The 22,932-nt window shown below is 23.8% G+C and overlaps 6 protein-coding genes across 6 annotated transcripts; 3 read left to right on the top strand and 3 right to left on the bottom strand.

Moving 5' to 3' along the window:
• The first annotated feature begins 3,929 nt into the window (after window positions 1-3,929).
• Window positions 3,930-4,691, top strand: LOC128958536 (uncharacterized). Its single transcript, XM_054304415.1, has 3 exons — window positions 3,930-4,072; window positions 4,168-4,377; window positions 4,439-4,691. Exons 1-3 carry the CDS (start codon window positions 4,048-4,050, stop codon window positions 4,540-4,542), a joined length of 339 nt encoding a protein of 112 aa, XP_054160390.1. The 5' UTR covers window positions 3,930-4,047; the 3' UTR covers window positions 4,543-4,691.
• A 219-nt stretch (window positions 4,692-4,910) lies between these two features.
• LOC128958095 (agrin-like) lies at window positions 4,911-6,003 on the bottom strand. The gene is made up of 4 exons (XM_054303910.1): window positions 5,565-6,003; window positions 5,431-5,466; window positions 5,214-5,339; window positions 4,911-5,086 (listed from the first exon to the last, which is right to left on the bottom strand). Exons 1-4 carry the CDS (start codon window positions 6,001-6,003, stop codon window positions 4,911-4,913), a joined length of 777 nt encoding a protein of 258 aa, XP_054159885.1.
• Window positions 6,004-7,168: 1,165 nt separating this feature from the next.
• Window positions 7,169-7,778, top strand: LOC128958335 (DNA-directed RNA polymerase III subunit RPC9-like). The gene has a single exon (XM_054304178.1). The coding sequence runs from the start codon at window positions 7,317-7,319 to the stop codon at window positions 7,770-7,772; it is 456 nt and encodes a 151-aa protein (XP_054160153.1). The 5' UTR covers window positions 7,169-7,316; the 3' UTR covers window positions 7,773-7,778.
• A 661-nt stretch (window positions 7,779-8,439) lies between these two features.
• LOC128957496 (protein Wnt-4-like) lies at window positions 8,440-11,174 on the bottom strand. The gene is made up of 7 exons (XM_054303262.1): window positions 10,945-11,174; window positions 9,927-10,079; window positions 9,710-9,849; window positions 9,268-9,370; window positions 9,055-9,194; window positions 8,717-8,892; window positions 8,440-8,630 (listed from the first exon to the last, which is right to left on the bottom strand). The coding sequence occupies exons 1-7, from the start codon at window positions 11,132-11,134 to the stop codon at window positions 8,492-8,494; spliced, it is 1,041 nt and encodes a 346-aa protein (XP_054159237.1). The 5' UTR covers window positions 11,135-11,174; the 3' UTR covers window positions 8,440-8,491.
• A 3,891-nt stretch (window positions 11,175-15,065) lies between these two features.
• On the top strand, window positions 15,066-18,032 carry LOC128958834 (putative leucine-rich repeat-containing protein DDB_G0290503). Its single transcript, XM_054304778.1, has 3 exons — window positions 15,066-16,926; window positions 16,996-17,587; window positions 17,672-18,032. The coding sequence occupies exons 1-3, from the start codon at window positions 15,221-15,223 to the stop codon at window positions 17,876-17,878; spliced, it is 2,505 nt and encodes an 834-aa protein (XP_054160753.1). The 5' UTR covers window positions 15,066-15,220; the 3' UTR covers window positions 17,879-18,032.
• Window positions 18,033-19,528: 1,496 nt separating this feature from the next.
• LOC128958359 (uncharacterized) lies at window positions 19,529-20,251 on the bottom strand. Its single transcript, XM_054304205.1, has one exon. It carries the CDS (start codon window positions 19,994-19,996, stop codon window positions 19,547-19,549), a length of 450 nt encoding a protein of 149 aa, XP_054160180.1. The 5' UTR covers window positions 19,997-20,251; the 3' UTR covers window positions 19,529-19,546.
• Window positions 20,252-22,932: the final 2,681 nt, after the last annotated feature.

Here is a 22,932-nt window from a genome sequence, read left to right as displayed (position 1 = left end):
AGTTGATTATAAACTTTTATATTTATAGTAATTAATTTTAATCAATATTTAGTACACATTAATTTCAACTATAAAAATATTAACTTATGAAACATAATTATTATTTTTGAAATGTTTTATGGGATGAATTTTTGTTGTATGTATACTAAAATAAGGATTATTTAAATTTTGACACTTGGATTTAGTTTATCAATATAGTCAATATTTTCAGTATAAATGTCTCATTAAATCCGCCCAACCATTGATTTTCTAGACTATCCATAATATATTACCTCAGGTTATGGTTTTTGGTTGACTCTAATTAGAGTTATTCACTAATTGCTTGTTTCTGAGGTTTTTTGATATTCTATATGTGAAGTCATCAATATTACAAAATATAATGAATAAGTGATATAATATATATAGTATTCATATATTATTTAGTTTAGACATAGATTTTTTTAATATTGTATACATTTTTTATATATATTCGGTATATATATATCTCAGTAATTATATCACAAGAGATTAACTTATTTTAAATTTTTAAATAAATATTATTTAAAGCATAATTATTTTGAACTTAAAATAATAATATTAAATAAAATAAGTTTTAATAATAACTATGATAATATAAAATACTATAATATAGAAAAAATGTAATTTTTTTTAATTTAATATTTCTGTCATTTCTATAACTTGTTAACAAATTAAGCTTGTTAAAAAAATAAAAGTTATTACCTATATATTCATAATATTTTTGAATAATATTAATTTACTTAATTTATAATTGTGTAATTTTTTTCCAATTATCTAAAAATTGTAACATTATATTCAGGGTTAAGCAAGTTTTTGTATTTTATGTGGGTCTAGGGGGGAGTCAACTAACAAAAATCTTGGAGTGTATAGGGTGGGTGTAGATTTTTATTACATTTTAAACGGAAATTTTTTCAAAACCTAAAATTAAGGTGGGGTTAAAAGAATGAAAATTCACATGAAAATAGATAATTTTCTCAATAAATTACATTATTTTTCAAAATATTTTTTTAAATTAATAAAAACTAAAATTTTCACTAAAATTTAAAAATAATTGATAAAAACATTAATACACTACGTTATTTTTAGTATTTTAATTATTTTTAAATAATATTTTACTTATAACATAGTTAGTTTTTAATTTTTTAGTTGAATATTATAATTAAAATGTTATATTTAGATTGATTTTAACTATTTTACTTATTTCTAATCAATAATTCCATTTATATGTTATAAAAACAGAACAAAACTTAATAAAATATTCTCAATTAAAATTAGAATTTTTATAAACTTGAAAAATATTTCGGTTCCGAAATTTTAGGTTCTCATCGTTTTTAATCAACATTTTTAATAATTTAGTCAAAAAAGTTTGAAGAGTTAAATCCCAAAATCTCCATTTTATGGAGTCATTTGGTTTGACCCCCTATCCTCCCCTCACTTAACCCTGATTATATTATATAAATAATATAATGCTTAGAATGTTTTTATGATATAGTATAATGTATATGATAGTAAATTATCTTCAATAAATCATTTATAACAAGAAAATAAATCCAATTGCTTTATAAATTTAATAAAAAATGATTTATAAAGAATAGTGAACTTCAAATTACATAATGTGATTACAAAAGTTTCAATTGCAGTACTATTATTATTTTTAGTTTATATCAATTTTAGCAATTGTATCAAAAGTTTTAATGATTACACTATAAACAACAAAGTTTTAACATTATTTAAATAGTATTTTAAAGTATTTTAAATATTAACAATTTAGTATTTAGACTATACATAACCAACAAGAGTCATTCAATGTATATCAATGTGCTGTTTATATTAACGTGATTAATATGATGTATGATAAACACTGTATAAATTTTTATTCAAAAATTATTAAATAATTAAATGCAAAATCACGAAAAATTTTTATTTTAATTTAATTTAAATTTTTAATTATATAAAAATTGTATTTATTTAATACTCAACTTAATTTAATTATGTTCTGCTATTAAATTTTAAATTTTAATAAAACAAAAAATTTAGATAATATATTACATTACATTTTTAATTTTTACTAAATATACCATACTGTACATTGATAATATTATTGTACAAACTATATTATACATCAATATAATACTATTTTATTATAAAAATTTTATAATTTAAATAATATAATAATTAATAAAAATTAATATTAAATAATACAACTTTTTATATAAATAATAAAAATAGTGAAATATTCAAATTTTGTAATAATAAGAATAATAAACAATAAACACTACTTTACTTACCTTATATATAATACATACAATATATGTTTACAATTCAGTTTTATTATAAAATTAACTTAAAACTATACACATGTGTAAAACAAGAGTATTAGAGTAATTTTAAGTAAATTACAAATACTGTATAAAGCTTTCAATAATAAAAATTTGTTTTATTTATTTAATTATCAACATTTCAAGCCTAAGTTATAAAATTTTATAGACTTAAATATTTAACAAAATAAACGACAAATGAATTTATATTAAAATATCGTCAATTTATTTAAACTTTTTAAGGAATTGTAAAATTATTTTTTAATGAATTAAATTTATGAGAATTTTGTTGGTTTTGAAATAAACCTATTATTTGAAGTTTTATTTTAAATAGGTTTATGCAAATGATTATTAATACTGTATTTATAATAGGTTAAAGTCTTAATATTAGATTTAATTTAATAAATACAAGTTTTAATTGAAGGATTTGTAGTTTTTATTTATTATATGTTATGAGAGAAAGCGTATGCGTTTTGTTTATTGCAATTTAAATACTAACACATAAAACAAAAAATATTATAAACGACAGAATCTCTCTCTGAATTAAATTATTATAGAGTTATTAATACTTAGAGTAGTATTAATGATGTAAAGCATGGAATAACTCATAATTAACTTAAATTTTGTGAAATAGATTTATGAGAATAGTTGGATAACTATTATAAAAATTATTTTATATTAAGCAGTATTTAATTGAAAATTTATCTAAAATACTCAGACTATAAGTGCTTAACATTATTTTGTTTTAATCTTTATTAAATTATACAAAAATTTCATCAAAAAACAATTTGTAGCAATATTTATGACTTATTAATTCAAAATTGTTTTAATCAGTGTCAATAACATATTGAACATTAAATTTTAAATTAATAATAAAATTTAAATTTATTATTACTTTAAATGTTAAAAATTAAAGCATTCTGTATAAGCAATAATTGATTCAATAATACTGTATTATAATTTATAAATATAGATTTAACATATAAGCAAATCGCTTATAAATATAAATAATTTTATATTTGAAAGTGATTATTATTATTCACTTTGATTATTCATCTGAAATATTTATATCGTTTGATAACTATTTGATATTTATATATAGTTGTAAAACTTGAGTTAAGAATAAAAAATAAAAAATATTTAGATAAACTCTAGTATTAGTAATATTGAGTCCATTTTCATAGAAACCCATAAATAAATTAAATGTTATTTAAAATCAATTGTTGATATACTGTATACCACATGACATATTTCACAAAATTAAAAATGTGTTCACATGTTATTATGTTAATACTAGTCTTAATATTTTCAATGTTTAATCACACTCTTGATATTTTCTGATTCATATATAATATTAATGTTACACTTAATAAGACAATTAATACTATTAATATTATGTGTGGAAAATTATAAATCTTTAGTAAACTGAATTAAGTCTAATGTTTAATAAAATAGACAAATATGTTAAACAAATTATTTTATTCCTTACAAATCTATTTATATATCAATTTTTTAGTCTAATTTAATAAACTAAAACTATTTTTAATTGCAAAATATTATAAAAAATATTAATTATAAAAATATTGTATTAAAAGAATATTTAAGACATGAATTAATTATTTGTATTGTGTTTTGTTATAATTAAATGATTACTAAAACAAAATATTAATTTTATATAATAAGTGATATATTAACTGATGTTTCTATAAGAATGTCTTCAAAAGAATGGAATAGACGTGCGATAAAACATATGATATTATTATTTAAATAATATATTATTTGATAACAAATAGTAAACTAATAAATAATTATCTTTTTTATTGTATTAAAGCTCTGGTCGACGAACATCTGGTGCGACGAAATGCATTTGGATATACATTGGATCACATCCTCGTCTCTGATACCAAACGCTCATTAATTGGAGAACTCACTCATGAAATTGAAGTGAAGACACAGATTATAAAAGATAAATATCGTTACAAACAAAACAATTACAAGAAATATAGATATCATGACTCGGATTCAGATGATTCATGTGATGGTAATGTTATATAATGACTATTACTATCCTTTTTAATAGTTAACTCATTTAAATCTATTAGATTCGTCCTCTAAGTCCAGAGTAACGGAAGTTGTGATTGAAGACAAACAAATGACAGATAATCGACAATTAATTGTTTACAATGATCTCAATCTTTTTGAATAATACATTGGATATTATAGACATAATTTATATTTAGAGACATACTGTATAATACATGATAATACAAATTTAAAGACATATTATTTTGTATATGCATTTTAACAATATTTGACTACTATTTTGACACTTTTTTTAATTATGGAATAATTTTAGTTAATTAGTGATAATTAGTGATAATTTTATTATTTACTATATTTTAATGTGCAATTGGTTTCACGTTAAGCATTATTGACATTATTTATCAAAAAATTTGTTATTTTTAATTTTATACTTTAAATACAAACAGAATTTTTTAAATGATTAAATTTGTATATTAAAAATTGTTAATAAAAGACACATTTGTAAATTTGAATATTAAAAACTCAAACAATTCAAAACAATTGTGACAGTGATAGCATCGTTAGACTTGATGTCTGACCCATTTGGACATCTCTGGTTCGGCGACCAGTTTCACATTGATTGGGAAATCGCACGAAATAATTGATACTTCGCTTACAAGAATTGAGTCTTAGTAGACATTCATTTGAAAAGGTCTCTCCATTTGAACCTATATTCCAAGTTATGTCATAAAAATGAGAAAATATATATATATATAATCTTTTGAGTCATATAAGTAGCAAATAGTATGTGAGAGAGAGATATGAATTGAGTGAAAAACAAGTGTATGTTTTTACCGCAAACAGGACTATAACTGTGGGCACAGTATTCAAGGCACTGACACTTGGCTCGCGAGACAATAGCCGATCGATTGTCTTCAATACAGTTGCCATTATTCTCACAGTATTGCTTCTCACACGGCACTGGTAGGTAAAAATGATAATAATGTTAAATACACACATACTAGAGCTATAGTAACAAAATAATCAAACAATGAATATAACAATTATTTACAATCAGTTATTGTGGCTCTTCTTCTGTAAGGTTTATCTATTAAAGCAATTTATAATACAATAAAAATATTTAGTATTTTACGACCAATTATTATATAAGATATAAGAGTCATATAAATAATAAGAGTTATAGACCTCTGATGATGGCATTGATTCGGTCTAAATTAGGAATCGTTACTTTCAATAGAGTATTATTCAATCGTAAAAATCCTTCAGAAATTGGATTCAAGAAGAATAACCAACTGTCCCTTTTTCTCACGTTTGAATAGCACAGTCCTGTCAAACCAAACCCCCCGACTGTCACCCGATTGTTTTCAAATGATGGATGTCCTCGGAGGACACGCTTGACCACTACCGATGCACTATAGGTGTCGTCGTCATCGCTCGGATAGATCTGTTCGACAAATCCGGTGAACACAACGGGTGGCAACTCTTCCATACGTTTCGGACCCTTATCTCGACATTCAGGTCGAGTTCGGATCCGATACCGGATTCTGGCCTCACAACTGATCCATAGTAGACTTAAAGCACATATTATTGCAATAATATTGAGATCTTTTGCTAATATAATCATTTTTGAATATAAATTCTATTTAAATTGAAATTTATTTAATTTTAAGAAAATTTGTTATTAAATAAATTTTAACTATTTTTGTATTGACTTTATTTGGATTTTATTTCGACAAAACCTGTTATATGAAGACGTGGGTGTAGTAGTAGTGGACAGGTATTCAAGTGCTCTATTACTTCATACATTGATTACTAACTATTGCCAGATATTTCATTGTTAAGCCATATGTTCACATATTTTAATAATATCGACAAATGATTAATATTATCACAAAATTTGTGTAATTAATCTCTTAAGTCATATAATAAATACAATAAATCTATAGTTTTTTAGTGTTTACTAACACAATTAGTTATTAAAATTTGCTTATTGTTAATAAATTACTTATTATTTATATGTTTAAGAGTAAAACTTTTGAATATGTTTTTGTTTAATAATTTAGATTAAGATCTAATATAATTTAGTTTTATTTTAACTTTACTTATATTATACAGTATACTATATATAAAATTATAATGGTCAATTTTTTTTGTAAATATATTTTATAACTAAATATATTTTATAACTAAATATAATTTTTTCTGAATAATTCTAATAATTAATGCAACTTATATAGCATTTTTAAATTTATAAATAGCATTTTAGTATTTTATCTAAATTTTATAATTTTTTTCTTAGATTAAAATAAAAATAATTATAAATTTCATAATAATTTAGTTAGAGAAATCAAAATTAATTATATAATTGAATTTGAAAATTGCAATTTTATTTACAATTTTGTTGCCTAACCGGCAAACTTTTACGACATCTGACCATAAACTTCGGTACAATTAATACATAAATATAGAGAAAATTGTAATTTTAAAATAAAATTTAATAATTATATATTTGTTTAAATATTCATATAATTTAAATAATTTTTAATATAAATATTTCAATAATTATTATAACAAATAGTTTATTCATTAGACAATAAAAGAGATGTCGTTAGTATTGACAACATATGTAATGTAAAGCATGCTTTCAATACATAGACTCATAGATTATTATCAATTTATAATATAATTTGGTTTACTGTGTATACTGTAATACAGTATTATATTTGTAGCGCTTTAGCTATCATTTGCCTGCATAGCAATCGTTTAATTTTGTAGCCTTTATTGCATTAGAAGTATGAATTGATGGATACATTTCATATGTATTAATATTAATAGTATTTAAATACTTTATAATAATAATAGACATATGTTTTGATGTATTGAGTGAAGCAATTGTTTTACAAACCAAATCATATTAAGACAAGTGATCTACAAGTGATGCGAGTGTTGTCACTGAAGACATCACTGTTGAGCAACAGTGAAGTGTTGTCGTTGTTGAAGGAGATCCAAGAGAAACGCCGTAAACTAAAGGATAACAAACAGTTGGCCACAATTGCATACGAAAGCATCAATTTCTTAGAGGACTCGGCCGCCAACACTACCACCGATGACCAGATCCAACAATTTCTGATTGCAGTCAAAGACACGTTTCGGTTGACCAAAGCTGAGAAGTTGCAGATTATTAATCAAAGACCCATCACTTTAGTTGAATTACAACTTCTGATTGAGGAAAATGAAGAGCGATTTAGTGAGGAAGCCATGGATCAGTTGCTGACACTCATAAATAACACACTAATCAATACTGATATTCAAACCGATGAAGACATCGCTGAAGATAGAGATAACAGCGATGATAACGATGAAGATATCGATAATAATAGCGAAGATAATTGATTATTAGTTATCAATAGAGTATTCAAATTATAATTTCAATCAATTTATTAAAACTATTATTATATTAATATATATTTATATAAAATACATAAGAAATGTGTTTTTATTGATAAATTAATTTCATCTATTTTTTGTAAAAACATTTCACTATTTCATTAAATCTTTATATTAAGTTTATCAAAATCTTAAATTAAATCATAAAATATAAATGACAATTCATTGAATTTTAAATTATTGTTAAATTATATAAAATATTTAATAATGCAATTTAAAAAACAACATTACCGTAATTTAGAGTATACTTTATATTATTTTTATCATAAGTTGATTATTAAAATATATAAAAAATTAAACAATAATTTGATTTAAATTAATTAAATTTAAAAATGTATATCTTTTCAATACTACAGTACTTATAATGATATATTAAATTTGTATTACCATAATATAAATTCTATTTAACTACCAGTTTAAATAATTTAATTTAAATTGATATTAATAATAATATTACGATAATGATAATAAATATATCCATATACTGTATATATATACTGTAATTTATATATACTGTATTTACATTTTTATTTATACAAATGTATGATTAACTGACAATTTAATAATCAGATCTCAGAAATAATTGATTTGCATACCATTACAGAATGTGATGATTATGACTGTCGAGAGCTGATGACATATATGACATAAATTTAAATGTCATATTATTTACAAGTGTGGACCAGTACTTCCCTAATACACTGATCGCATTCAACATAACAACACCAATGAAACTTACAATTACATCTCTCTTTGATCCTTTCCTTCTGTGAATGATAGCCTCGACCACAACACATGAGATCACTGGTAAAGATAATTAAAAAAATGAATTAAGTATTTACTAAAATATAATTAATAATAATATATCTGATTTCAATCATATACTATACCAGCCGTCGGTGCCTTTTGATGCGCGATTGCATTGTCGACCATAAGTTCCCAGAGAACCAGTTTTATTGTTTGGTTCACAAAAATCTGGAGATGAATTCAAATAAACTAAGTCGACGTCAGTCGGCGGCTTAAAGGACAGGTTTATCGGTACCAAACCTGGACTACCTCTTGAATTCTGAACATAAAATAAAACATCAGTCAATTACATAATTATTTGTTCAAAATTATCAATAAATTAAAATCTTTTTTGTGATTTAGCTAAAAATATATAATAATTTATTCTTAATCATGATTTTAGAGTTGCAAATAAAATAAATATAAGATTTCTAGTGTTTACTATTGAGGCAAATGATCCATAAGTCATGGATGCCGTCTCTAATTTAGTAGACTCTCGTTTAGTTGTAACCGATGGACTAGTATTAGGTATTTTTAGTCGCACTTCAGCTGCTGATTCAAATTTATCTTTAAGCAGATCTCCTAATATGAATAAATATAAATAAATTATTACAGAATATACTGTAATTTGTAATAAAGTAAACCAAATGCCAACCAATTTGTCGAAATGATGGCATAGATCTCCAACAAGTCTTCAGTTCACAAGAGCCACTCACTCCATGACATTTGCATTCAATTTTCATGTGATTATGGATCACCTAAAATGAAATTTTAAAAATTACTATCGATTTTGTTGAACACCACAACAATACAATTTAAAGAGGATTAACTGTTTGTGATGCCTATTATAATCTATTAGTTTGAAATCAAGTTCAGGGATATATCATAGAAAGTATAATCGTGTGTGGCTTCAAAATATATATAAATTTATAGTGAATATAATGTACACAATGTCTATTGTGTTGTCAATTGAATAGAAAATTAAATTACATATTTTCTTTGAATATATTAGTATAACATATGTTATTGTTAAGTGTAAACTGTCAGTCATAATGGTATATGTGTTTTGTGGTGAGGAGTGTCATATTTATGAATACCTTACGTCCAGCTTCAGTATTATGCAGATTCACGAAAGCCTGAACACTGTTAGGCTTATTACTTCGGGCAGCTCTTAGGTCACGGGAGTCCACAAACGTTTTGGCAAAAGCAATACCAAAAGCTATGTTATCACTACATCCTATAGTTTTGATAAATTTCTTACAATTGTTACTCAGTTTTTGAATTTGACATTTAATTAGTTAATTACTGTCTCACCAGCCCATTGAAATCCATGTGCCGGACTCATAGCAATGGTACGATCGCAGCCACATTTGGTCAGTTGTCCGTTAGAGCAATATTTGGTGACGGCGTGTGCAATACCAGCACTCTGTATGGCATATACAAATGCGGCCTCACGGGTACCAACCACTGGATATATAATTTTAATAATAAATGTATAGTTATTAGTTTAGTTATCAATAAATAATTATATTAAAATTTTTAAATAACACAATTTTAACAAGAATTATAAATATCTATTTTTCCTGTAAACCCAATCTTTAAATAACACAAAAACAAATGTATGACTCAATAATTTAAATGAAATCTAAATAAATATTTTTGTATACATTTTCTAATCAATTATAGACATTGAGATATATTGTAAATTGAAATAAAAGTTTTGTTTTAAATCAAAACATCCAGAGAATCGTTGCATTCATTCATCTATTCATTCATTTAGTTTTTCAAAAGCTTTACAGACTATTGACAAAAACTTTTCATTTAATGAAATTTGAAGAAAAATTAAGAATCATTTGTCGATTGATGGAGATTACAGTATAGCATAAATATATGGCACCGGGAGATACATCTATATATTGGACTAAAAGTTTATTTATTGAACGCTTTTATTTTAACTTCTCTTTCATTATTATTTCGACTCAACATTTAGACGCTAATAGGTTTGGCAACAGATCTGTCTGTGTTTTACTAAAAGTTTTTAACCCAAAGTATAGTACAAATAAATTAATATTTTCTCGATTTCTATCTTATGTATATATAATGCATTAATTTAGTTTTGATAAAATTACAAGTTTTGTTTCAATTATTGATATTTTAATAGTACTAAAAATATATATTAATTTTGATGTACCAGTCAATAAACATATTTCTCATATTAAGATAAATAAAAACATTAAAATAAAATGTTTTTATTATTGATTGTTTAGCTATCATTTGATTTATTTAGTCTTATTTATGTTTATAAGTGAATAAAATTAAAATTATTTGAAACCTTCTTTAGGTATTTTGGTAAACAATCTGTTAGTTTCTAATGAACTACAGTTCCAACGCCTTTCCCGAAACTGGTGCTGACATTCAGTGACGGCTCTTAAGGCTCCGATCTTCACGCTGTCCATGACTTCAATATTTTTACGACAAATATGTCTTTGTTTTCGTGTTAACCCAAAAATCGTATCACACATTCCTATTGTATTGATATTTATTGGTGGTGTGCTCTCAAGTGACCATCTATTTTGAATATAATATATAAATTTAATATTATATAATTATTATTATAAATTGTTTTTAACTAAAACATTATGTTTATTAAATAATTGTCATAGGAATTTATTTTAAATATTTTTGCAATTAAACTACTGTATAATGAAATATACATAAATATAATTTATATAAAGTGTATATTAGAAAATTATTTAGAAAAACTTATGAGTGGATTGAGTGTAAAATAGTAATAATAACCAAAATATGGTATACAGTGTACTATACACTTGCATTCAATTATAAAACCCTTAATCTCTAGTATTGGGAACATCAAGGGGTCAGTCAGCTCATCATCCCTGACATGAGTTTCAAATTAATCAAATTCTTGTCTCGTATAACATATAGAATGACTGAATAAATTATACTATTTCTGTATTTTCATTTTATTTTCAAAAATGACTTGTTGTTATTAAATTGTATATTCATCATTACAATATATATACAAACATTTTATTATTTTAATTTAATAAAAAAATTATTAAAAATATATTGTTTAATTAGTAGCAAAAACATTAAATTTAAAACTTTAAACATGGAAAATGCTAAATATTATAAAAACAAAAAAAAAGTTTTCATATATGATGTAATAATTATAGTTAATTTTGACTTTTGCTACACATTATAGAGTTATCCTCTTTTCTATACATAATCAGACACTATATTGCTGTACAAAACATAAAATCCTGTACTTTAGGCCAGTCTAACAACATTCCAGATATAGAGCCCAACATAAGTTAGTTTATTATAAACAAACAAAATATTAAATATATTAATTTTAAAGAGAAATCTTATAAACAGTAGTTGTCATATAATGTAAATTATATATTGTTATTGTTATTTATTTTGTTATTTGAAACTTTAAAAGTTTTTCTATAATCAATTGTTCAAATTAAAAACAAATGTTGCAAAAATCAATTTAGTAAACTATTATTTTGATAAAATTTATAATTACAATACAATTAAAAACTAATTCTATAATACATAACATAAAAGAAAATAATGATTTTATATAAAAAACAATTGTATGTTTAAATAAATGCTAAGTATTTGTATATATATATCGACAAAATCAGCAAATAGTTAATAGAGAAGTAAAAATAAACAAAACTATTGGTCTATAATTTGATTATAGTTTAGGCGGATCTCATGTTGTCTTTTATTTGACAAACAAAGCAAAACATCCGCCGTTTTATTTCACTTAAGAAATGACCGCTATTTTAGTAAACATTAAAATATATTCTGTATTATATGAGCTGATAATTGTCAACATTTTTTTTAGTATATACTAACCGACTCTTATGTAAAGCTTATGCCGCAGTTGTTGTGATAAAATGTTTATTACATTTCACTGATATTCGCACTTACAGTAAAGTTTGTAAACAATTAAAACATTATTATAGTAGTATTACGATAGTTATAAGTTATAACACAAAGTTTGCCGATATGAGTGAGTTTGTGTGTGTGTGTGTGTGTGTGTGTGTGTGTGTGTGTGTGTGTGTGTGTGTGTGTGTGTGAGTGAGAGAGAGAGAGAGAGAGAAAGAGAGAAATAAACCAAAATATTGTCTGTGTCCTTAAATTAATTATTAAATATAACTAATATTACTATACTATCATATAAATGAAAAATTTATAAATATACTCATTTGTATTATACAAAAATTAATTTTACATTAAGAAAAAATAAACTGAAATTTTACAAAATTTAAACTCAAATACGACTGAATTTCAAATTTATTAAATAAACAAATATTAAATATATGATGAATATTTTAATTGATAATTTTCGATTATTTTTATATAACAATTATTTATTTTACTGATTATATTAATATTAATAACATTTATTATTAATATATATATTTAATATTTAATATATTCTATATTATAGTACTGTGTATTTTAGTAAAAATTATGACAAAATAAAAAATAACTAAAGATTAACTAATTATCAAAATGATCAAGATTAAAATAATTTTAATGATTTATTTCATAAGTACATACAAAAATTGAAATTTATGTATTAATAATAAAAATTAATTTATATTCTGTATTATATCAAAAAATTATTAAATTTTAATTTTAAATAATATTGTTATGAAAATATATAATTTGTTCAAAAATATAAATTATATTTATATTAAACATAAAAATTTTGCAAATCGGGTCCTATGATCATGTTATTTGATGAATGCAAAACATTATAGGACACTAATTTGAATAATTATATTGTAATGTTTATTTTATTTGTATAATTTTGGTAAAATATTTTTTAAATTACATTTCTTTAATTGCAAAACAAACTCTTATGTAATTCAATTCTTAACCTATAATTACGTTTAAACATTAAATTCAATAGTTTTAATTTAATTAACTAAAATTAATACAGTATTTTATAAATTATAATGTAAAAAAATAATTAGCATAAAAACACAATATAATTTCACTAATGCTAAATAGTTAATTAAATTAAATGATCGACAATTATATATCATATATATATACCATATAATAATAATTATAGAATTTATTCATAATTAAAGTGAAATTCAATTTAATAAATATTTTATACTTAAATCACCACAAAAAATATATTACAATAAATTAAAGCCAAAACTTACATAAATGGTTAACTAAAATACTATTAATAATATAACAAAAACCTAATAGTAATGGCAATGATATAGAAAAGTCGGGGAGAAATTGAAACACAATTCACGATACATATAATCATTTGTCATAAATATTTTATCATAAGTTCTATACTTATATACCGTATATAATAACTCAATACTAATTGAGTTTTTATTGATTGAATTTGAGGGTTCAGTGCATTATTTGGTATTATAAGGAAATACTCTTTAAATTACTACAAAAAATCGACTCAAATATTCCGTGTATAATATATGTATTATTATAATGCTATGAAATGAGCTGTAAATGCATTTGCAAATTAAACCATCGATACGACTCTTACAATGGGATCTAAAAGCTTAGTCAAGTACTGTATTACTAATCATAAAACAAGTGATGAATATTATTGTAATCAATATTTAAATAAAAAATATAATATTTGTAAAATTCTGAGTTTACAGCAACAACTAAATCTAAACAAAAAACTTACAAAAGTTTTTAAAAAGATATTTTATAATATATGAGAAAATAAAGTGATGAAAATAGTTTTGACGCTAACTATACTTACATTAAATGACAATTGAAAACAATGAAAATTGTGATGCAATGGCTTAAAAGTGATGCCATCGCCAATACAAATGGTTATAATACCGATATCCGTGTGATTAGTGAATGGCATACACTTTACACATTGATTTATAAAATGGATAAAACTTTTTTTATATTAAAAAAAACGAGACATCAATTGAAAGCACTGAGCATTTGAAAGCCCAGTGCATGTGTCGGGTCTCACAACTCAACACATATACTCTGCTTACAGTACAGTATAATACATCCAATTGTATTGATTTTGATTATAATATAAATTTACGGTATATTACAGTAATATTATAACTTAATGCCGACACTCGTGACATCGCGTGTCATACATTGATTACACGTGCAATGTATAAAAAAACATACACATGTGCTGTCATAATGTACTATCAATTATCAACTTTATTATTAAATTAATATTTATACTATTAATTAAATTTATTAACTAATTTATTATATAACCGTATATTAAATGTTGAGTAAATTATTTGTTTTGTTTAATAATAAATATAAAGTTTATTTACAAAAATATTATACAATTTATGCTAATATAGGCCCCAATTGTGTGAAGTGAGGCCCAAACACATGAATTACTTGAAAACAATTTTTGCTTAATTTAAGCGCTTTTTATGTTTGATTATTACGTAAGACTCAGTCAATACAATACAATAACAACAAACCAAACAAAACAATCAATAAATTAGTAAATCGTTGTATCAAATGATGTGCTGATTATAATAGTGTCTTCATTGTTGTCATCGCAAGTGATTTGCCATCAGATGGATGACCACAACATTGATAACATGGCGTCTCTTCAATTGCTGACATCGGACGACTTGACGATGGACTCGGCGGACAAGTTATCGACATTTGATTTGCAATTGAATAAACTATTGTCCGCTAAACAAGAGTTGGTCACCACTTATAAGTCGGAAAAGGAATTGATTGTCAAGAAATATGAAGACACTGTCAACAGTTTGAGACAAGAGTTGATCTCAAAAGAAAAACTACTGAAACAAACTATCAATGAGTTGACAAACGATAAGATTAAGTTAGAGGAGAAGTATCGACAAGAGGTCGATGGGGTGACCACTCAGTTACAAGACTTAAGATGTGATTTGACTGTTAATAAACAATCTGTAAGTGATCTGCAATCAGTGGTCACTCAAAAAGATACAAAACTTGTTGAATTGGAGACAGAGTTAACCAAATGTTTAAATGATAGCAATTTGAAGACTAATGAGTTGGAGAAGCAGTTGACTGAAGTGAACAATAGTTTAACTGAGATTAAGAAGAGTCGTGAGTTAGCACACAATGAAATTAATTCATTGAAAAGTCAATTAACTTCCTTGGAGTTGGAGAAGAGCTCATTGAATACATCGCTTTCAATGTCCAACGAGAAGAACCAGAGTTTGGATACGAAATGTGATTCATTACAGTCTGAGAATCAAAGACTTAAACAAAAGATTGATTTCGACCATAAATCTAAACAGGAAAATATGGAAACTATTAAATCATTGACCACTTCGATCAATGACAACCAAAAGGAAATATCACGACTACAGAAAAGTTGGTCTGAATTGGAAAAGTCAAGGATCAGTGAAATTACTTCATTGAAACAAGAGTTGAGTGTCAAAGATCAACAATATAAGGAACAAATTAATAAATTGACAAATGAAAGCAATGTTTCACATAAGAAAACTGTCAATGATATCAACGCTTTGCTTAAGAAGTTACAAGAAGCTGATGAAGAATTTCATCGATTTAAAGACAATGCAGAAAAAGATAATCAAACTTTGGAATTGATTGTCTCTAAGAAGGATGAGATGATTCTTAATTTAGAAGCAGAGAAAACTCGAATTGAAACCGAATTGACTAATAAAGTCATAGATTTGACCAAAGAGTTGGAGGATTATAATCACAATATGTCTGATATTAGTTCAAAACAAGACAAAGCATTGAGTCAATTGTCACAAACGAGGGCTCAATTAAAAACAGTTGTTAATGAAAAAGAGGTCTTAAAGACATCGTTAGTAAATGCGAATGAAAAATGTTATTCTCTTGAGTTTCAAATTGATTCACTTAATAGTGAAATTGAAAAATACAAACAATTACTGGAAAATGAATCAAAAAACAAGAAGGAAAAGAGCCAATTGATGGAAACCATTAGTGACTCACTGGAAGAAAGACAAAAAGAGATCGAAAGGTTGAACAAAACAATTAAAGAAGTAGATGTCAGTCGTCATGAATTGGAAGAATCTAGGAGTGAAATAATGAGAGACTGCGATGAACTGAGAACAACAATGATGGACATCGAGAAGTCACGAATGGAAATGAGACGTGAGATCAATGAATTAAAATCTATTAATACTTCCATTGAAAATAAATTGAAAGCAAAAGAAAGCGAAATATCTGAATATAAGAGACGAATGGATCAACTGAAAAAGGAAAAAGACTTTTTAAAGGATTCACTCGAAAATTCGAGGTTTGGATTGTCATTAATGGCATATTTATTGAAATTGGTTTATATTTATAAAAAATATTTTTATTTTAGTAAATCGTTGACACAATTGAAAGACATAAACAAGAATCTCTCTCAACATAGCAGACAACTATCAGCACAAATAGCACTTAACGAAAGTGAAAGGCGAGAGTTTGAAAGAAAATTGAATTCAACATCAAATTTAATCACCGATCGGGACAGTAATGTGTCGTTACTAAAGAAAGACAATGAATTACTTAAAGAACAAATAAGTAAATTGGAAAAAGAAAAGAAACGATTAGAAAGAAGTTACGCTTTGATGGAAAAAGAAAGACATACTTTGAAGAATAATTTAGATGATATCCAGAGGAAGAGTAATGAAACATCTGACACTACACAGAACGATATGATTTTAAATGAAGCCAATGTTGTGGCACAGGGTTTAACAGCACTGGAGCTCAAGAATTATGACTTACGGCGAAAAATTCAAGATTTGCAAACACGAATGCTTGAAGAATCCGATGGTCTTAATGGAAATGATATGTCTTTGAATGGCAATGCTTTCGATGAATTAGACAAACTTAGGTTCGCTCAGAAACAGGCAGAAGAACTTATTGAGAGAAAAGACTTTTCTACCAAACATTTCGCTAATTTTGAAAAAGAGGTTTATATAAGATTTATTTTACCTGAATATAATGTATAGCTATTTATTTACTAGATTTTTATACCGTAATGTTGTCTCTTATAGTTAAGTCGTTTATCGATGAGTCCCAGTTTGACGACAACCCCTCCGCGCTTTAAAGAACCGCCTTTTCGATCACAATCTGTCTCTAAGATGAACACAATTGGCAAATATAATGCATTTACCAAAACAACTGAAACCTCAACACCTTTGCCAACATTTTCATCGACACCGGGTTTAAGTAATGTTAAAAGAAAATTGAATTATAAATGAAACCGAAACCTTGAAAAATAATCAGATTTCTAGTCTTATTTTGTTAACATTTTGTATTTTTTACTTTTTATTATTTTTTAATCATTCACAGCATTTACCTCTATATGCCATTTGACTTAATTTAATTTGCCATAAATATTAATATTCAATAATTTTAAAAATAGTCTTATTTTGGTAATTTAACCATTAATTTGACGTAACATTCCATAAAATTCCTTATTAATAACGAACAACATTAACGACTAACCAAATAATTTTGATATCACTAAATCTTATGATTTAAGTATTAACTAAATGTTAAAAACTCTTGATATAAAAGTATTATTTTTTCTAATTTCTATGAATATGTTTTGTTATTCTTTCTATTTTTTATACTTATTTTTTATTAAATTTAATATTTTATTTTTAGTTTTATTTTAAGGTACTGTATTTGTATATTTTACACCAACGTCATAATAAATGTATAAATCTATAAATAACATTAAACTAATATTAATATTTAATGTATTCACCTATCAATTAGTAAATCTGTATAAGTAGTTCCGTCCTTCACCTAAAGTGCCGCTAAATTAACTTAAAAATTTAGATTAGATTAAATGATAACAAATAAACTGTTCATTCATAACAAAATTGTTGATTATAAAAATATATATCTATATTTGTTTATAAAAAATATGTAACTGGTTAACGATATATAGATATTTATAATTAATATGTTTAAAATTTAAGTTATTTATACAACAAATATATATATATAATAAAACATTTTTTTGTTTAAAGAATGTAAAAATTGTTTTAAGTTTATCTGAACATAACTTAATCATTACAACTATTAATGAAGTTTCAATTTGCTGATTGAGATACATATTAATGTCATTTTTAATAATTTTTATGAAAAAACAGATACAACTATTGAGATATTAGACTTGAATTAAATATTTATTTGATTTTATCAATTCAATTATTAGATATTTATTTTTCAATGCATTTGATTGTCTCATGTATTTCATTGAAATAAATTAATAAATGGCTAAAAAACAGGCATTTCATTGAAGGTCATGACATGATCACCAGCTTTAATAATATATCATAAAATTATTGTTAAATATTTTCACTATGTATTTATATAACGTACAACTCTATTATTAAATAAAATAATAATTATTATTAAAACATACATTTTAGATTTTAATTGATATACCAAATTTTATCTAAAATTTTATAAATTTATAATACAAAATCTATATATAATTATATATTTCTAATAAATATAATTAAAACATTGAATTTAAGACAAATATATATTACAATTTGAAACATTCTCACATTGATTTGTCCAGTAAAATAATAATAAAATTTTGTTAACTTTTAATAATTAGCACATTTGAATTAATTATCAAATATTAATCTTTATGATATTATATAATAATAATAATAAGATATTAACAACAAAAAACTAACAATTATTAAGAGTATCAGTTTATGAGTGAAATATAATGTATAATCAATTCAAATGTGGGTATTATTGGGTATTATGCCATTACATTGAGCTTTATATTGAATTTTTAGTTAATAATTATAAATAAATTTATAATTATAATATACATATGTATAATATACACTACATGTATAATATACATTGTATATATATATATATATATCTACTAATTAATTGGAAAAATAATTAAAAGTAGTGATAAAAAAAGTTAAAAAAATTGTGAGTAAAATAAGGATTGGATTAAAGGATAGTATTGTAGAGGCATTACATCCATCTTCCTTACACTCACACACAAACGTCTTGACCGATGGGTTGGCCGTCTTATAGCAGTCCCTTCCGGATGTCTCGAAACCACAGGACCTGACAATTCTGACTTCTTGTTCGATCTCTTGTTCCTGTTTTCGACAAAAGCTGTATTTTCTCGGAAATGTATCGTTGAGTGTATTGCAGTCGACATAAAAGTTGCGAATATCGTTAGATAATTGGTTTTTGTCTTGAGGTCCACGGGCTAGAGTGGCACAGGCCTTATCCAGGTATGAGTTACAGTTCCAACAGTGGATGGCCAGTCCACTCTTGACCACAATCAACAAAATACATACAATTAACAGATTTCGTATCATTATTTCAATATACAGTCAAATTAAATGGTGAAATGGGGTTAAGAGGCTATACTGTCGAGGAATAGCTCTGTGAAGGACACAAACAGACAACCAGTTGTTGCCAGTAATACAAACTCTTGTAAAATGAAAGTTCACTTTTAAGTTATGTGTGTGTTATGTAAAACAACTTTTATATATTTTTAACAAACTCTCAGTTCTAGTAAAGGCACTGTTGGTTCTCACTCTTACATACAAACAGCTCCCAGTGTTGGCTCTCTCTCTCTCTCTCTCTCTCTCTCTCTCTCTCTCTCTCTCTCTCTCTCTCTCTCTCTCTCTCTGTATATGTAATATAAAAGTTACAAAAATAAAGTGATCTCTATTTTAGAGCACCAATACTTTGTGACACAATTTGCATTAACATCATCTCTATTAATAAATTTTAGTCAAATATACAACAAAATACTACACTTGTTGCTAAATTATACCAATTCAACCAACGGTGCTCTGGTGGCCAATACTATTAATACTATATGAGTTTCGTTATGTTCAGCACTTGTGATAATGTATTGCCTATCCTATCAAATCTATGGGTTCACTTGGTTTGGGTTTGTCTACTTTGGTAAACATGTGGCACACAAATCTCTCTCTCTCTCTCTCTCTCTCTCTCTCTCTCTCTCTCTCTCTCTCTCTCTCTGTTTGTCTTTTTTTGATGAGCCCTCACAATATGGTATTTGCATTAAAAGAGTACCAACCATGAAGGGGAAGGGAGGTTCACATCATTGAAGCATAAAGTGCAACAAAAATTAAGTTATAATTGTATCGTATATTATCTAAATTTATATCATGTTATCAGATATCTAATGTTTAACAGATCATTATATTTATTACAACTGTATTCATTATATATTGAATTACTATATTTTTTAAATATTTAAAATTACAATATATTTACATTTTAATTTTATTTAAAATTCATAAACTTGATATATACTTAGTATTACTGTATTGTAATTTTAAATAAATGGCAAACTATGTAATATAATTTATTTATATAGTATATAAAATTACTGCACTTATTGTTATAAATAAAATAATGGCTCTCTATTATAGACTATATTTTATAATTTATTAAATACATTATACAAATAGTATTATTAATATTTAATAGTTGATTAGCAGTTATCTGTATGATAATTAATCTTATAATATACAATCACTATTTATTTCTTAATAAATATATTTCAAATTTATTTTTAATAAATAAATGTAAGAAAATAATTATTTAATTTTATCTTAAATAATAATGAAAAATTATTTAATTTAATAACGTTTTTTCTACATATTTGTTTGTTAATTATTTATATTTTATAATATAAAATAATTAAATAGTTTTAAACAAAGTATCAAAGCTTTTAAAAAATAAACAAAATTATATTAGCATTTTTTGAATCTAATTATGAATGAAAAATATAAATAATATATGATTTAAATATAAATAATTAAATTACAACAGAAATAAAAACATAGTTTTAAAAAATCAATGCTATCTCACTATTAGTTATATTGAGAGTAAATTATTCATTTTTATTTTTATTTAATAAAAAGATTATTTCATTCACGTAATTTTTAATAAATATTATTTAATGATTGAAATGTAATAAAAAATATTTTTTAACATAAAAAATTTATTACCTTTGAATACAATATGAAGTTTTTTTTAATTGTTTTTAATGAAAAATTTGTTTTACTATTTGTCAGTCTTATACATTGTATACATTCAAGTAATATAAATAAAAAAGTGTTAAAAATATATTAATACTTATTATGATAATTTTAATTGTAAAACAATACACACATTTTTCATATGTGGGAGAAAGTTAATTAATAAATGTACAAAAATGTGATTAATGTTATTGTTTATCATTAATTTGAATACTTTTGTTGAGTTAAATATTACTAATGAATAGAAATACTGTATTAATATTCACTTTACTTTGTTAACATTAATTATATATTTATATAAAAATATATTATGCATATTAAGCATATATATACAGTAATATATACACATTGTTTGATTATATTTACATGACTTATTTTTTAAAATACAATATTTTTATATTTTACTAAAAATATAATTTTATAATACATATTAAATTATTATATATAGAATATTAATATATTCTATAATTTAAATATTTTGTAAGTATTTTAGCATTAAGTGGTATTTTACAAAAATTAATATTTTTTTTATTAACAAACTGTCTGTAGAGTTAGGATACGTCCAGTGTTTCAGAGGATTGTTGGATCTGTAGCTCAAATCAGAGATTTTTTTTAAATTTTCTGATTTAGATTATAAGCGAAATATTAAATGCATAATAATTATACCAAATTAAGTCATTGGGTGATAACTAGAGATGGGCAAATAGAAAGTTTCTAATAAATTTCCCTGAGAAAGTTTCTCATGAATAATTTCCTATAGAAATTTAACTTTATTGTTATACTATGGGATCCCCATATCTATAGCTATTGTAATAATATATAAATAATGAGACATACTACTATTCATATAACATTATACTATACAAAATGTGTTACCTATATGTAAAATAATTATAATTATTTAGTAATAATCAGTTTTGTAAATTTTAATAATTATTTATTATATATATATATAAGAATTTAAGTTAATTAAATAAATTAATTATTACTTGTAAAAACAATGTATTGTTACATGATAACATATATAGAGAAAAACAAAATTAACCATGGGGATCCCATATATATAGAAATTTCTCTATTATTTTATAAATTTCTCTTTTTTGCTAACACTAGTGATAACATAATATTAGGTCTATTAAATTATATTATGTGCAAATATTGAATTAATATGCATAAAATTGTTATTTATAATATTATTATAATTTTAATAATATTTACATATAAACAAAAGTTTG

Source organism: Oppia nitens, unplaced genomic scaffold, assembly GCF_028296485.1.
Source record: "Oppia nitens isolate AA-2021 unplaced genomic scaffold, nextdenovo-longstitch-racon4-pilon3 scaffold3_pilon_pilon_pilon, whole genome shotgun sequence".
NCBI classification, from domain to species: Eukaryota; Metazoa; Arthropoda; class Arachnida; order Sarcoptiformes; family Oppiidae; genus Oppia; species Oppia nitens.
Note: the sequence above shows the minus strand (reverse complement) of the source record. Positions and strands in the feature narration are given on the sequence as shown.

What these genes read in the sequence shown, in the direction of transcription:
- LOC128958536 (XM_054304415.1), top strand. Translation starts at nt 4,048, where the DNA reads ATGTCTTCAAAAGAATGGAATAGAC. An exon ending in TTCAAAAGAATGGAATAGAC is followed by an intron (nt 4,073 to 4,167) that starts GTGCGATAAAAC and finishes ATTGTATTAAAG; the next exon opens with CTCTGGTCGACGAACATCTG. An exon ending in TTCAGATGATTCATGTGATG is followed by an intron (nt 4,378 to 4,438) that starts GTAATGTTATAT and finishes TAAATCTATTAG; the next exon opens with ATTCGTCCTCTAAGTCCAGA.
- LOC128958095 (XM_054303910.1), bottom strand. Translation starts at nt 6,003, where the DNA reads ATGATTATATTAGCAAAAGATCTCAATATTATTGCAATAATATGTGCT. An exon ending in AATCAATGCCATCATCAGAG is followed by an intron (nt 5,467 to 5,564) that starts GTCTATAACTCT and finishes TTGCTTTAATAG; the next exon opens with ATAAACCTTACAGAAGAAGA. An exon ending in AAGAGCCACAATAACTGATT is followed by an intron (nt 5,340 to 5,430) that starts GTAAATAATTGT and finishes TTTACCTACCAG; the next exon opens with TGCCGTGTGAGAAGCAATAC.
- LOC128958335 (XM_054304178.1), top strand. Translation starts at nt 7,317, where the DNA reads ATGCGAGTGTTGTCACTGAAGACATCACTGTTGAGCAACAGTGAAGTG.
- LOC128957496 (XM_054303262.1), bottom strand. Translation starts at nt 11,134, where the DNA reads ATGTGTGATACGATTTTTGGGTTAACACGAAAACAAAGACATATTTGT. An exon ending in TACCAAAATACCTAAAGAAG is followed by an intron (nt 10,080 to 10,944) that starts GTTTCAAATAAT and finishes TTATATATCCAG; the next exon opens with TGGTTGGTACCCGTGAGGCC. An exon ending in ACATGGATTTCAATGGGCTG is followed by an intron (nt 9,850 to 9,926) that starts GTGAGACAGTAA and finishes TCAAAACTATAG; the next exon opens with GATGTAGTGATAACATAGCT.
- LOC128958834 (XM_054304778.1), top strand. Translation starts at nt 15,221, where the DNA reads ATGGATGACCACAACATTGATAACATGGCGTCTCTTCAATTGCTGACA. An exon ending in GATTCACTCGAAAATTCGAG is followed by an intron (nt 16,927 to 16,995) that starts GTTTGGATTGTC and finishes TTTTTATTTTAG; the next exon opens with TAAATCGTTGACACAATTGA. An exon ending in TCGCTAATTTTGAAAAAGAG is followed by an intron (nt 17,588 to 17,671) that starts GTTTATATAAGA and finishes TGTCTCTTATAG; the next exon opens with TTAAGTCGTTTATCGATGAG.
- LOC128958359 (XM_054304205.1), bottom strand. Translation starts at nt 19,996, where the DNA reads ATGATACGAAATCTGTTAATTGTATGTATTTTGTTGATTGTGGTCAAG.